This window comes from Apiospora marii, assembly GCF_038362585.1.
Source record: "Apiospora marii strain CBS 49790 chromosome Unknown utg000004l_segment0_segment0, whole genome shotgun sequence".
In the NCBI taxonomy this organism is placed as follows: domain Eukaryota; kingdom Fungi; phylum Ascomycota; class Sordariomycetes; order Amphisphaeriales; family Apiosporaceae; genus Apiospora; species Apiospora marii.
The window spans coordinates 2,693,859-2,707,586 of NW_027117375.1; the positions used below are offsets into that span (position 1 = coordinate 2,693,859).

The 13,728-nt window shown below is 53.7% G+C and overlaps 7 protein-coding genes across 7 annotated transcripts; 4 read left to right on the top strand and 3 right to left on the bottom strand.

Annotated features, from left to right (window-relative positions):
- Positions 1–917: 917 nt before the first annotated feature.
- Positions 918–1,612, top strand: PG985_006789 (TspO/MBR-related protein; the record flags this gene model as incomplete). The annotated part of the gene is made up of 2 exons (XM_066826558.1): positions 918–1,029; positions 1,149–1,612. 2 exons carry the CDS (start codon positions 918–920, stop codon positions 1,610–1,612), a joined length of 576 nt encoding a protein of 191 aa, XP_066686165.1.
- Positions 1,613–2,154: 542 nt separating this feature from the next.
- On the bottom strand, positions 2,155–3,235 carry PG985_006790 (uncharacterized protein; the record flags this gene model as incomplete). The annotated part of the gene is made up of 2 exons (XM_066826559.1): positions 2,155–3,063; positions 3,116–3,235. The coding sequence occupies 2 exons, from the start codon at positions 3,233–3,235 to the stop codon at positions 2,155–2,157; spliced, it is 1,029 nt and encodes a 342-aa protein (XP_066686166.1).
- Positions 3,236–4,221: 986 nt separating this feature from the next.
- On the top strand, positions 4,222–6,480 carry PG985_006791 (uncharacterized protein; the record flags this gene model as incomplete). The annotated part of the gene is made up of 4 exons (XM_066826560.1): positions 4,222–4,849; positions 4,904–4,965; positions 5,017–5,880; positions 5,935–6,480. 4 exons carry the CDS (start codon positions 4,222–4,224, stop codon positions 6,478–6,480), a joined length of 2,100 nt encoding a protein of 699 aa, XP_066686167.1.
- A 450-nt stretch (positions 6,481–6,930) lies between these two features.
- Positions 6,931–8,355, top strand: PG985_006792 (uncharacterized protein; the record flags this gene model as incomplete). The annotated part of the gene is made up of 1 exon (XM_066826561.1): positions 6,931–8,355. One exon carries the CDS (start codon positions 6,931–6,933, stop codon positions 8,353–8,355), a length of 1,425 nt encoding a protein of 474 aa, XP_066686168.1.
- A 1,973-nt stretch (positions 8,356–10,328) lies between these two features.
- Positions 10,329–10,873, top strand: PG985_006793 (uncharacterized protein; the record flags this gene model as incomplete). The annotated part of the gene is made up of 2 exons (XM_066826562.1): positions 10,329–10,498; positions 10,585–10,873. 2 exons carry the CDS (start codon positions 10,329–10,331, stop codon positions 10,871–10,873), a joined length of 459 nt encoding a protein of 152 aa, XP_066686169.1.
- Positions 10,874–10,936: 63 nt separating this feature from the next.
- Positions 10,937–11,360, bottom strand: PG985_006794 (uncharacterized protein; the record flags this gene model as incomplete). Its single annotated transcript, XM_066826563.1, has 2 exons — positions 10,937–10,953; positions 11,192–11,360. 2 exons carry the CDS (start codon positions 11,358–11,360, stop codon positions 10,937–10,939), a joined length of 186 nt encoding a protein of 61 aa, XP_066686170.1.
- A 365-nt stretch (positions 11,361–11,725) lies between these two features.
- Positions 11,726–12,694, bottom strand: PG985_006795 (uncharacterized protein; the record flags this gene model as incomplete). Its single annotated transcript, XM_066826564.1, has 1 exon — positions 11,726–12,694. The coding sequence occupies one exon, from the start codon at positions 12,692–12,694 to the stop codon at positions 11,726–11,728; it is 969 nt and encodes a 322-aa protein (XP_066686171.1).
- Positions 12,695–13,728: the final 1,034 nt, after the last annotated feature.

Below are 13,728 nucleotides of genomic sequence, written 5' to 3' on the forward strand. Positions count from 1 at the left end.
TGGATGCTTTTCATGCCCAAAAACGCAAGGTACCATTCCCAAGGTAGGCACGCACTGTCCAAAAGGAATTGGTTTCCATGTGTGCTTTCAGTTGATGATTGTTGGCGGCAGTGATTTAGATGAACACTGGGTGCGGTCACCTCCATTCAATTTTAGTTGGCACTGACAGAGGTTTATCAAGGTAAGTACGGAGTAGATTTCTATGGAACAGCAGGTACGAACCGCAATTAGGGTTGACAAGACATCATTCCATCTAGGTAACCTGTGCAGATGCAAATGGCAGTGATATTGTAGAAGTTCATGTTGGATGTGGTGTTTGCACCCATACATCAATGACTACCTATACCGATGAGCTTCCGATCTATGTAGTACCTTGCTGTCATTGATTAATGGTTGGTACGACTTGGATACCCTATTCGGCGATTGGTGCTCCATACGTCTGCGAAACACATGCCTGCATGTATAGTAGGCATTCGCTTCTCATACACGACAGCTATGGTAGCAAAACCTCGGTCTACCTGCAAGCCGGCTATGGATGCGCAGCTTCTCGGACATCAGTATAGCCCGGCAAACCAGATACATCCCGATGTCCGCATGGCGATATCTCCTTTATTAATTGGACATCAATCCATCAATACCTAGTCGGCTCCGCTTGACTGCAGGTACCGCGGCTCTAGCCAGGACCCAACTGATCCATACGTCATCTAAAACAGATAGCTTCTAGAAGCCCCTCGTACGACCAAGTTGACTACATACCCATCCCACATTGCTGCCGGTCTTAAGTACAACTTTGGATTCTTACTAGGTACATATAATAACAGCATACGCCCAGTCATTGTTCATAGCTGCCACTCAACTTACATACCTCTTAATTGCAGCCATCTTGACCGAATTTGGGAGGAGAACCGCCCGCCATAATGACGACCTACATTCCCCAGATCACGATACCTCACCAGGTCTTCGCCAATGCCGCAGCCTCGGTCCTACTGCCAATCGCCTTGGGAACAGGCGTCGGCTTCAGCACTCGTCGTAAGCAAAGCCCATTCACTCTCCAACTCCCACCGAGCCGATTGCGCACGCACGCCCCCTCCCGTTCGCATGAGGCAATCTTGCGCCCATCTTTCTAACCGTCCCGGCCTCGTCTACAGCCAGCAAAACACAAGACACCTACCGCCTCATGAAGCAGCCCCCGCTGCGCCCGCCGCCCCAGGTCTTCGGCCCCGCCTGGACGACGCTGTACGGCCTGATGGGCTTCGCGGCGCACCGAGCCATCACGACTGGTCTGAACCCGCTCACGTCGAGCGTCGAGGGCGTGCGCGACGCCAAGCACGCCGCCACTCTCTACACAATCCAGCTCGGGCTCAACCTGGCCTGGATGCCGCTCTTCTTCGGCATGCGCAAGCCCGTCGCCGCCCTCGTTGACATTGTCGCCTTGCTCGGCGTCAACTCGTACCTGACCTACCAGTTCTTCCAGTTGGACACCGTCGCCGGCTGGTGCTTCGTGCCCTACGTCGCCTGGCTCACCTTTGCGACGTACCTCAACACGGGCGTTGGCGTCATGAACAACTGGAAGATTACCGATGAGGATTTGCTGAAGAAGCGCAACGACTAAGTTGATCTCATGTAGTAGATGGACCGGGAAGCTTAGAGGGATGCGAAAGCGGCCGTATAACACTTTTTGCCCCTTAAGCTCGAGAAACTGCAGGAAGTTTTTATGATTGATTTTCTAGCCTAGCATGATGAACCATTAATCAAAGCAAGTTTCTTAGTCTAATGCTCTATTTGACCTAGATCAGGGATATCGTGCAGTTCTCTATAATACGCCAGATACGCCTAAATTGTCTATGCTGCATCCTCCAACGCCGTGAACGCCAACATTCATCACACATCATGGAGTGACTGATGTCTAACGGGCCCAGCCCTTGCTGCATCCCGGCCCTTTCAAACTCCAAAGGACCGTCCTGTCACTCCTTTCCCTCATCGAAAGCCCTATAAATGCCCGCGGGAGCATCTGTCAGGCTGGAAGATCTATAGCTTCTTGCTATTTTACTATTCTTTTAGTGTTGCGTCGGGCCTGTACAGGCCATTTTCCAGCGGGTGGACTATTGCAAATAGCCCTTTCCTTGTGACAATTTTCTTGCCAGTCTTGAAACCTTAAGGTGTTGCTGTCCCAAGGGGGAAATACTTCTTCAGTCCATCATAGATCATGAAAATAAAAGCTGAGCTCGGTGCAGAGCGAAGTACCGTGATGCCGCAGCCACGGTACATTCCACGCAGACCATGCTGGTGCCACAAAGCGCGGCCTTCCTGTATAAAGGTCTTCTTCACAGCAGTTCCTCCGACAGCAGTCGTTTGCATGCGCGACTTTATGGTGTCTGCCGGGAAGAAAAGGAAGTTGTACGACATGCCTGCCGAGGCACCTGCGATAGCTTGCTGCCAAAGGGGCAATGATTCCGTACGCAGCGCATCCTTCTCTGCTTGTGTTTTGACGCCGCGTTCATTCAGCACATAAAAGAGTTTGGTGGTCGTCTCCTTGGAGCCGAACCATGCGGCACACCCACCAGCCTCTCGCAGAAAGGTGCCCATTTGCCCGTGCCAGAAGCCCCTAAACCCATCATGCTTGTATACGTCTTTGATGACGGATAGCACACCTGGAGGCTTTGGCCTGGCACCGCCAGTCGTCGTCGGGGCTGGGACCTGGATTTTGCATTTTACCAACTCGATAGGTGTCAACACAAATGAGGTGAAAGTCCCAGAAAAAGCCCCTGTAAACCATAAGGCAGGTAACGGCAGGACTGTGTCCTTGGCATATAACCCGCTGGCATACACAGTCTCTCTGCCCAGGCGCTCGAAGAAGAACAAGCTGCTTGTTTCGGCTGCAGCCCCGACTAAAGGCGCACTTATGCCTCGGTAGAGGCCCAAGACACCGTCCGCTTTAATGGACTGTCGAAAGCAATCCAGTGGTCCATGGTAACGTAGTGGAAGATGATCCGGCTGAGACTGTAGCCGGACTTTGACAGTGTCAAAAGGGTACTCGATATATTTTCCAATGATTCCGGCCACCTGCGACATGGTAAGTACCTGTTTGGTCAGACAAAGAGTATTTGCGACGTACCGAGCCGTAGATTATGTCCTCGATGGCCTCCATGCCGTTGTTCTTCTTCTCGCCCACAGACTGTGTAGCTTGTGAACGAGAGGCTGGGCTCTGTGCAGCGTAGTCTGCGGAAGTGGCCATGGTGAGCGTAGAATGAGTGTTGTTGAGCTCCCGACGTCCAACAACGAGCAGCACCTGGATGGTATATGTAGGCGCTGAGCCCCTCGGTAGGCGACCAGGTTGGTGATAATGCAGCCAGCAGCAGTCTTGGTTTTCAACCGTTATATAGCGAAATAAGATACAACCGAATTGTCTCCTTAGATCATATCTTCGAAACAGTACCGCTGTTGGCGCGAAACGATTTTTTTTTCTCTCGTTGGAGGGACTGGGGGCGGCTGCGCCAAGGTGCCGTTATGTTGGGTCCCTACGCTATCGGCCTCCAACCTGATATGGCAGATCGTTGTCACCGCTGGGCGGGGCGCGTTCGAATAGGCCCGTCGCTTGCCAGGTTCATGTCGGGTAGCCGGGAGAAAAAGGGGAGTAGGCAGTGCAGTGCAGTTAAACTTCCATGTTCTCGAGAAGATCGGAGAGAGGCGCGTTGGTGTCGGAGTAGTGCGGTAATTAGGTCAAGTTTGGCCGCCTTGGAAATTTCTCGTGAACTATCACCAATCGATAGGCGATAGGCCTGTGGGATACTCAGTTGGGCTTGGTGTGATGGGGGACCAAGATTTGAACGAGCCTGGCTGGTCTGCAAGTGCCCAGTCGCATGCCCTGGCAAAACGCTTCTTAGTGGGGGTGGGGCCAGCGGGGGGCTACATACTATTCAAACCCAAATAGAGGGGTCGATACTTTTTGATGCCGTTCAGTTCCAAAAGCTTTTTCACGATTCTAGCAGAGAGACCGAGTTGGAGATACCGTTTCTGGCATTTGACTCCATTCTTACATAAACTTGGTGTTTCCGGGTGAGCTACAACGTTCCAGAACGACAGTGCTGTTTTGGCTACCCACGAACGAGTTTCATTCAATAGATTTGCTGGGGTGCCTAGAATCTGTCTCGGCTAGGCGCGTGACCTCGTCTGATTTCACAAAGTTATATCCTATCTGAGCGAGTGTCGGAAACAACAGTCATGGCGAAGGATAAGAAGGGGGCCAAAGCCGAGAACAAGAAGGCAAAGCTTGCTGAGAAGAAGCAAAAGCAAGAGAAGAAGGCCCAAAAGAAGGAAAAGGTCAAGAATGCCAAGGTTGAAGGCAGCGATGCCGAAGATGTTGATCTGGAAGCGGTGCTTGAGCAGTACAGAAAGGAGCAAGAACAGTTCCTCAAGGTCACAGAGACTGTTTCCGAGGTTGCCCCCAAGCCACGCTCGTTTGCCACTTTGCTAGCTTCTCCTGCAAATAGCAACCAACTGCTACTGTTTGGCGGAGAGAACTACAACGGCGCTGTAGCCCACTTCTATAATGACCTGAACATCTACTATACCGACAAGGACGAATGGCATTGTGTCACGTCACCAAATGCGCCCCTGCCGCGTTCCGGCCATGCGTGGTGCCGTGGCGGAAACCAGGCCAACTCCGTCTTCCTCTTTGGCGGAGAATTCAGTAGTCCTAAGCAGGGCACATTCTACCACTATAATGACTTCTGGCGACTGGAGCCAAGCAGTCGAGAATGGGCTCGGGTGGACACGAAAGGAAAGTCGCCGCCGGCGAGAAGTGGTCACCGTATGACCTACTACAAGAATTACATTATTCTCTTCGGAGGTACGTTCTGGTCGAGCCGCAGAGAAGGCACGGGTTCCTAACTCTTGATTGTAGGATTTCAAGATACGTCAAACCAGACAAAGTATATGAGCGACCTCTGGCTATATGACACACAGGTAAGTACACGCAGGAAGAGGCGTATGTCCCGATACTGACTGTTAGCACAGAATTTCGTTTGGTTCAATCCAACGCTGCCCCCTGCACAGCTAAAGCCGGATGCCAGATCGTCCTTCACCTTCTTGCCACACGAGCAAGGTGCCGTATTATACGGTGGATATTCCCGTGTGAAAGCAACTGTCTCGGTAAACAAGTCGGGCAAGGGCACAGCTCAGGGCCAGAGAAACATACTCAAGCCCATGATTCATCAAGACTGTTTCTACCTGCGGATCACGCAACCTCCGGCAGATGCCAATCCTGGAACACCTCCGACTGTCCGATGGGAGAGGCGCAAGAAGCCGGCGAACACCCCAACACCGGCAAGGGCTGGAACGACCATGACTTACCACAAAGGCCGCGGCCTGATGTTTGGCGGCGTCCACGACGTCGAGCAGAGTGAGGAGGGAATTGACAGCGAGTTCTTCAACCAATTGTTTGCCTGGAACGTTGACCGCAACCGATTCTTCCCGCTGGGGCTTCGAAAACCTCGAGTGCAGAAGAAAAATGCCAATGCCGATCAACGTGTCGGCAGACGTGGTCGAGCCCAAGCTAACGAGGAGGAATTACTCAAGAATCTGGCGGCGCTACAAGCAGGGTCATCTGTGGAAGATGCCGACCAGATGGACATCGATCTAGGCAAGACTGACGATGCAGATGAACCTGACAAGCCGGCACGCGAGATGCCCGTATCGATGGAGTTCCCTCATCCTAGATTCAATGCCCAAATGGCTGTGCAGGACGATGTACTGTACATCTATGGCGGCACCTTCGAAAAGGGAGACCGTGAGTTCACGTTTGACGATCTGTATGCCATTGACCTTGGGAGGATGGATGGCTGCAAAGAGATATTCAACCGAGAGGTCGAGAACTGGGTGGTACGTACAACTCCGAGGCTTGACACAAATTACGAGCTAACATGTCGACTTCAGGGATCTGATGATGAGGATGACGATGAGGAGGACGACGAGGAGGACGATAGCGAATATGACGAGGATGACGAGGACGGTGATTATGACATGGCCGACGAAATACGATCACCGAGCAAACGAGACAAGAAGCAAAAGAAGCAGACAGACGAGCAGTCGACGGCCGGCTCGGAATTAACCTCGGAGACGGCCGCAACGTTGACAGAAGATGAGACCGAAACGGACACTGCCGCAACTTCGGTGGACGACGGGCTGCCTCACCCTAGGCCGTTCGAATCAAGGAGGGAGTTCTTCCAGCGCACGTCGAATGAGTGGCAGGAGATCCTCATGACCAGCCTGAGATGGAAAGGCATCCAGCCTGAATCTATGCTTATCAAGGAGATCAAGGCAAAGGCCTTCGAGATGAGCGAAGAGAAGTGGTGGGACTGCCGAGAAGAGATCACAGCCCTTGAAGACGAACAGGAGGCTGCAGGTATTGGTGAGGTTGTGTCACTTGCTGATAGGGGCGAGGGTGCTGCTGCTCTTGGTGGAGCTGGTAGAAGACGCTGATAGAATAGGTCCCCGATCGCTGCAGTCAATCAACGTGCCTACCTACGTAAAGAACGGTGTATTCGTTGTAGACCCTCTTTGCAAGGTATTGAAGTCGGCCCAGACGACCGGGTTTCTATTACATGTCCCTCGTGGGGGTGGGGGTTGTTTGGTCGCATAAATGACCTGCTTAGGTAGGTACCTAACGTATGCTTTGAGGTGGCAAAATACCAACTGTAAATTTAACGAATCGAGGTTTGGTCCGGGCCGCTAATCCTCAGACGCCCAGGTAACCTTTTATCCAAACAGACAACTAGATGTATTTGCCTAAAGTGCATCACCGCCTCCACGCGCAAGTTATCAACGTAAACATTTTAACATCCTGCGCTTATCTACTTTGCCTTGTCTGGCACGCAACCTGGACGTTACGTCCTTGTCAGTTTCTACGCCGCATGTGGAAATCTGGCCACCATGCCTTTCGGTATCAAGCGCATCAACGCGAAAAAGTCGCAACCGAACTCTCTCGTCGTATTCATCAAACCGCTGAAGGGCCCAGATGAGTCGGTCGCCCAAGATTTCCTGGAACGGATCGCGGCACAATGTGTCCCGATCATGAAGAAGCACCACCTCTCGGTCATGTCTCTGGAGGAGTACGAGCCCAACCGGGAGTTCGTCGGGCGCAACTTCAACGCCGGCGAAGTCATCCAGCTGGTGCTCAAATCGCCGTCGACCGGGCGGTGGCTGCCATTTCACTACGTGCAGATGGTGATGATGCACGAGCTGGCCCACTGCAAGCAGATGAACCACTCCAAGGCCTTCTGGGCGGTCCGCAACGGCTTCGCGGACGAGATGCGGACGCTGTGGTCCAACGGCTACACGGGAGAAGGCCTCTGGGGACGAGGCGCATCCCTCAAGACCGGGGAGTTTGAGAACAATACAGTCTCACCTGACGAGATGCTGCCGGAACACCTCTGCGGAGGAACCTACCGGTCCAGGAGAAGGAAGCGCAAGCCCAAGGCCCAGCTCTCCTACCAAGAGCGAAAGCAGCGACGGATACTCAAGAAATTCGGTGCCAATGGCGTGGCACTAGGCGAAGACGATGAAGTCAAGGCAGAACTCGAGAAGGGTAAGCGCACAGCATCTAAGCCCCGAGTGGCTGGCAGCAAAAGGGGTCGTGAGCTGAGGGCAGCGGCAGCGCTCGCCCGCTTTGGCCAACAGCAGAAGACTGAGGAGCCCGAAGTGAAGAAGGAGGCAGAAGAAGTCATAGATCTCGATGGAGACGAGACCGGCAGTGGCAACGAATCAGAGACGGCGAGCGACAGCGACGATGATTTACCGGCGGACCCTGATGTTAACGGGCGGCAGATCCTGGACCGCAAAGGCCACCGAATGGTTAAAGTGTGCGAGGACGAGAACCCAGATGCCCAAGACGCCCAGCAAGAATTACGAGAACTGCAGTCCTCAATGGGGCCGGCCCCCAAGGTCCATGCTGCCCCGACTGCGACCAAGGCCACCGCCAGTACCACCACCACTACCACCACCATGAATGCTATTGTCGAGTCTACGCCCGGCAAGGTTGTCGGGAAGACCGTAAAATTAGAAGACGATGAGTTGTCCAATGTAACCGCGATCAGCGAAAGGGGAAAGTCGCTCGTGTCGCCCAAAAACCCCCGCCCAGCCGTTCCCCAGGAGTATCCGGGGGGATGTCCCATGTGCTCGTTTGAGAATGGCCTAGGCTCGATAACCTGTAGCGTCTGCTCTCATGTCCTGGATCCGCGGAAAGACCCCAGTGCTTGGAAATGCTCAGATACGCGTTGCAAAGACAGCCGGTACCTCAACGCTGGAGACAGTTCCCTGTGTGGAGTATGTGGTGGAAGGAAGGCGGCAGCGAACTAATATTGGACTTATTATATATCTCTATAGGGATGGATCGATATTACGGGTATAACGTAAGATGAAGAAATAGAGTCTTGGCTTCTCCCCTATTTCATGGCCGCTCCAATCAGCTGTCGTTACTCGCTGATCAGTAGGGTATCATAGATACTAGAGGGCAGTGCAAACCGCCGCTGTTAGTTGACAGACATACATGTACACACCCCTATATACTGAACACGATCATGATGGCTTCGTGTGTCAACTAGAGACTTTGACATCTACCCATCCTTCATCCAGGCGGGTTGCCGTCTCCGCAGCCTACACAGCCTCTCGGGGTCGCAACATATTGCACAGCCTCGAACGTTTGAGGGTTGCCGAAATGGACGTGAGGTATTTGGAGGTCTGCCCAGGTCCGATACTGGCCATTATCGTGTCGCGCCAGAGCGGGCTCGAGTAAGAATGCCTTTTCTTCGTGTTACTGCTATTGCAGCAACCACCAGGTAAGCCCTACAATGGCTCTCATCGGGTTTCCGGCAAGTGCACATTTACTGTATACACGCATGTGCAGTTTCGTTTCGGTAAGATCTGCATCTGGTTTCAAACCGCAAGATCCATACCTCTCGAAAGCATGCATGCTTTTAAGAGTAAAGCTTACAAGCGCACCGAGCATCAGCTTCAAATCTTCAAGCAGCCGCGAATCTGTCGGACAGGGTGGCAGGTTCGAGCAGGGAGGACCAGGTAAGCCCTTTCCCGTTGTCCCGCTGTAAGAACGTTGTCCGGTTGTCTTCGTCACTTTCAACCTCAGCGGCTCCCCCACTCTTTCCTCGTCTAGTGACGACCCTAGAGACATATCGGACCCAAGTCTGGTCGAAATGGGACGGAAGGAAAAGCTTGAGTTGCAACGGTTCCTGTTTCAGGCACTGCACCCCTGCCTGCCAAGAGTTGAGCACCAACCACCAAAACTGGGGAATCTGGTTGGTGATAATGGCATTGAGAGGGACAACACATACAAAACCACAAACAGCAAGACAGCAACAAGTGCCACCGTAGCAGACGGGCAGACATGTAGGTAGGTTGTATGTACGTAAACCTAAAGCCCCCTACATGCGATCACCCGCGGGCGGCTGCTGCTGCTGCTCACCCATATCCCACGACCCATTCCCCCCCTTTGAGTGGGATCCTGGTCTTCTCCGTCTTGGGAGCCTTGTCCTGGCAGATCAGCTCACACATCCGGCAAGCTGGCCGAGTCGAGCATTGATGCAAGTTCCGTATCTTGTGAATTAGTGGTAGAGACAATTTTGATAGTGCCTGCCTCTGAGAAGCGCATCCAATAGGGATTGCTAGGTAGGTATTTGCTAGCAGGCATTTCAAAGTCGTGCTTGCAACGCTGGCAGCAATTGAATGTTACATGACTTGTTCATTCTAAGGAAGTAGCAGCCCGCCTCTTAGCGTACCAGGCCGATGGAGTTGTTGTTATTGGTTCGGAAAGCGCTCTCTCGATCTGAGACGCCTGCAGACTCCGTGTATCCAGACTCCCAAACTTTCCTGTCCAAACGCCGACCTTGGCTTACAAGGTCTGCTGCGACTGTAACTGTGTTTGCCTTATGGTTGTTCTTCCCGCCCCCGCGTGCGGCGCCTTCGCTTAGGTACGATCTCTGTTAAAGGTCGTGGAAGTCCAGGCTAAACTTGTACCTCTTTCTACTCTTTCTTTCCCTACCGCCAAGCCAATTTTGATCTTCTATACCCGGTCGATCTGTGATCGTAACGTTTTCTCCTTCTCTTCAGACGAACAACCACGTTCCTTTGCGACCCTGCTCGACGCAGCTGTATCATTCATTTTATCCTCTTCCCTGGTGGTCATTTGTTCCAACGTCTCGTCTCCTTCACGAACAGTTCGTCGTTCGTTTCCCGGGAGAAATCGAACCATTCCTTGTTTCATCCAAAGTCCTACGTACCTGAAAATTAAACCACCTCATCCTTCATCACCCGCCAACATGCTGTCATCTGGTGTCTTTACTCTTTTGTTGGCTGGTCTGGCCACTGCCGGTCCCGTTTGGCCCCGATATACCGTTGGCCCCGAGCACTTGGAGGTCCTGGCGATGCGTGCATCCACCAGCGTCAACCCTGCCGCCGTCGTCGACACAAAATGCATCAACTCCAAGGTGTACGTAGATATCCGGTTTGGTTGGGCTGTTATCCAACAAATGGCGTCATACCTCACAAGCTTCCGGTAGCTAACATTTCTTACAGCAACATCGCCTTTCATGACGAGAACGTCGCTCAGCTGGGCATCTGCGGAGGAATTGCAGGCAAGATCACAAAGTGTGGCGGCGCTCCCGCAAGCACGGTAGGCCAGTCGGGTACAGCCAAGTTCACAGTCAACACAGCCACAAGCGGGGGCACCATCAACGTCTCCAAGGGACGCTGGGAACAGTGCATTCGTGCCGCCCGCGCTGTCTGCCCGACGGGCAGCATGTCGGCCACATGTGCCGGCGGTGCCTCCAACGGCGATATCAAATTCACCCTCGATAACCCTTAGACGTGAAAGCATCGGAAAACTTGTGCGGATTGTGTGGGTTTCAGGGGAGTTGGTTGGCGGGCGCTACATCTTAAAAGGGACTGTACATACGACAACGGGATGTTTGAAAATTGTATGATACCAAAGAGACCTAGGAATACTGCGCTTAGCATCTCAGCACAGACTGAGAGGAGGGGGGAGGTTTACCGGTTAGATGGTCCAATGGCAATTTATATTTTGGCGCCAAGTCACACAAGCCTGCGAAAGGCCAGGTCAGGCAATGTCTTTCTGAACGTGAAATGAGTGTTAATGTACACTGTTCATCGGCGGTTACATTACATCGCATGACGTCGTGGCCCGGGGCGGGACGTTTAGGTGCTGTAGGTCTTCTGTTGCAGGCGTGGGCCATGCCCACCCCTTTCTTGAAGTCCAATGCCGGGGACTGGGGACCGAGGACCTGCTGACTGCTCTCGTTGGTACCGAAGCTCACAGGGACGATCTTGGCCATAGCTGGAGGCTGGCCCGGCCTTGTCCACACACGTCGTACCCGCAGGATAGCCGGCGGAGCTGCTGCCATTCCTTTTGACACTTCGAGGTAGTCTGAGCCGAATATCATTTGAACTGGTCTAGTCAACTTCTTCTCGTTACGGATCGATCCCTTTGCTAATCTTTGGGGTATCAGAATACATACAATGCTCGTATTGGACGCCAGTTTCAAAAAGGGAAAACCATAGTCATTAAAAGCCAGCCAGGGGGGCGTTGAAAAGCGAACCAGAACTCCGTGAAACAACAATGACCGTCGATACCAACACCCAACCAAGGATCTACACCTAACTTTGTATTGATCACCCCGATCGACAACCCGACAAAGCACTAAAGTCCGTATCTCGTTACGCACTCTTCGCGGTGCGTATCCAGGCAGTCCAAGGCGCACACCCTGGTCCCGCACTTGATGCACTTGACGCGGCCCCAGTAGCCGCAAACCTCGCAGAACACCCGCACGGGGTACTTGCTGTCCTCGGCGCCCCAACCCGCCCGTGCCTCGAGGTAGGTTAGAGGTGGCGCCGCGAGTAGGGCCTTGAGCTCCTCGTCCGTGGGCATGAGCGGCACACGCGACACGAGGAGCGGGTCGTCATCTCGGGGGTGAGGCGCTGGGAGCGGGCCTTTGTAGGGCGACAGGATCGTACTGCCGCTGCACGCGCCCGCGTGCTCGCCCGCAGCATCGGGCGCGTCGGTCATCTCGACGTCTTCTTGTTTCGACGGCGGTTTGGTGAATGACGAAGCCGCCCCTCCTCGCGAAGGTGTATCGGACTTCTTGTGTTGTGTGCTCCCTTTCCTCCCGCTCAAGGCGACCGCCGCAGCCGCGGCCGCAGACCTCGATGAAGAGACACCGCCTATAGCCGGGGTCGCGTTCGCAGGCGTGCTGCCAGCACCGCCTTCCTTCAGCGCGAGCCAGTCGCCGAGGTGGTTCGCGAACGTCTTCTGCGACTGCAGGATCTTGCGCACGTTGGGCGTGTGCTTGGCGGCGGCATCTCGGCCACCGCCGCCACCGCTGCCTTTGGGTTTCGCAGGGATCGGGATGGACACGTCGCGCGGGTTGTCGCGGTCGAGGGCTTCGAGCTCCTTGCGGACCTTGGCTTCCTGCCGCGCGCTCAGGTCGGCGTAGCTGAGGTTGGGGCCGCCGGCGGTGCTGCGGGCGGCGCGCTTGCGGTTTTGGCCGTTCTTGCCGGCTTGCTGGTGGTGATGGTGGTGGCCAGGTGGCCCCGTGTCGGGCACGTAGGCCCAGCCCGGCGCATTGGTGATTTTAGCACCGGCAACCTCGATAACGCCAAAGTTGTTCATGGCTCAGACTGGGGGTGCAAATGTGGTTGGTGGGTTAGGCCGGTGCGGGTGCGAGATTGCACTGCAGCTGGTGGTGGCGGCCAAGCTTTGGGAGGTCAGCACGTGGGGTGGGTTTGACAGCTTACCTACCTACTGACTAGCGCACGATGAGATGATGCTAGGTTGAGATGGCGGCAAGTCAGTGTCAGGCACGCACCCTCCAGCGGGATATTACTTCAGAACATTCTGCGAATAGATTACTGGATCTCAACGTTGACGGGGTTTTCCTGCCAGCAATTTCTCAATTTTTACAATGGATACCAATGCGACAAACGGGCTGATGATCTGCCCTTCGTACCCATTATCAATGATAACATCTGGGGCACACATGACTCAAGAAGGGCGGCCGGTCCATAACCTTGGGTCTCTGGGGATCAGGGAGACGGACATTGTGGACGGACGGACCCGACCCAACGAGCAGAATGACATTGAGCTCTACCCCGTACCTGATGCATCAACTATGCCCGGCAGAGTCCAGATGGAAGGAAGACTGAGAGAGCAAGCCGAAATCCGGGAACGACACTGATTATTTTATTTTTGGAACACGTCAACTCCAGGCAAATTTAGTAATGACCGAACTGGACCGGGCTGCCGGGTCCGTCCTACGCAACCTCCAAGTCCCTTCGGGTGGACAGGCCAGTCCTGTCCCCCTCTCCCCCTAACTTCATTACTTGCCTTACTGTATGTTCGTCATGAGGCTCTTCTGGGCCAAGTTCGAGTCATCTTGGGGCCTGTGCAGACAGGTGAAATTGAACACCAATCAGCAGCAACGTGCACGTACCTGACATACAGTACCTAATGTATCAGAAGTACGGAGTATTGCTTACCTATCATTGGCGCGCACCGAGCCTGCAGCCAGCTCTTGTCTTAACTTGCGCACAGGGCCTGCCCATGAGGAGGGTTCGAGTTCTTTTGAGACAGAAACAGAAAATGGAAAGAGAAGAAGAAAGAGAAAAAAAAAAGAAAAGAAAAAGAAGGCTCAGCCTGCTTCTTTG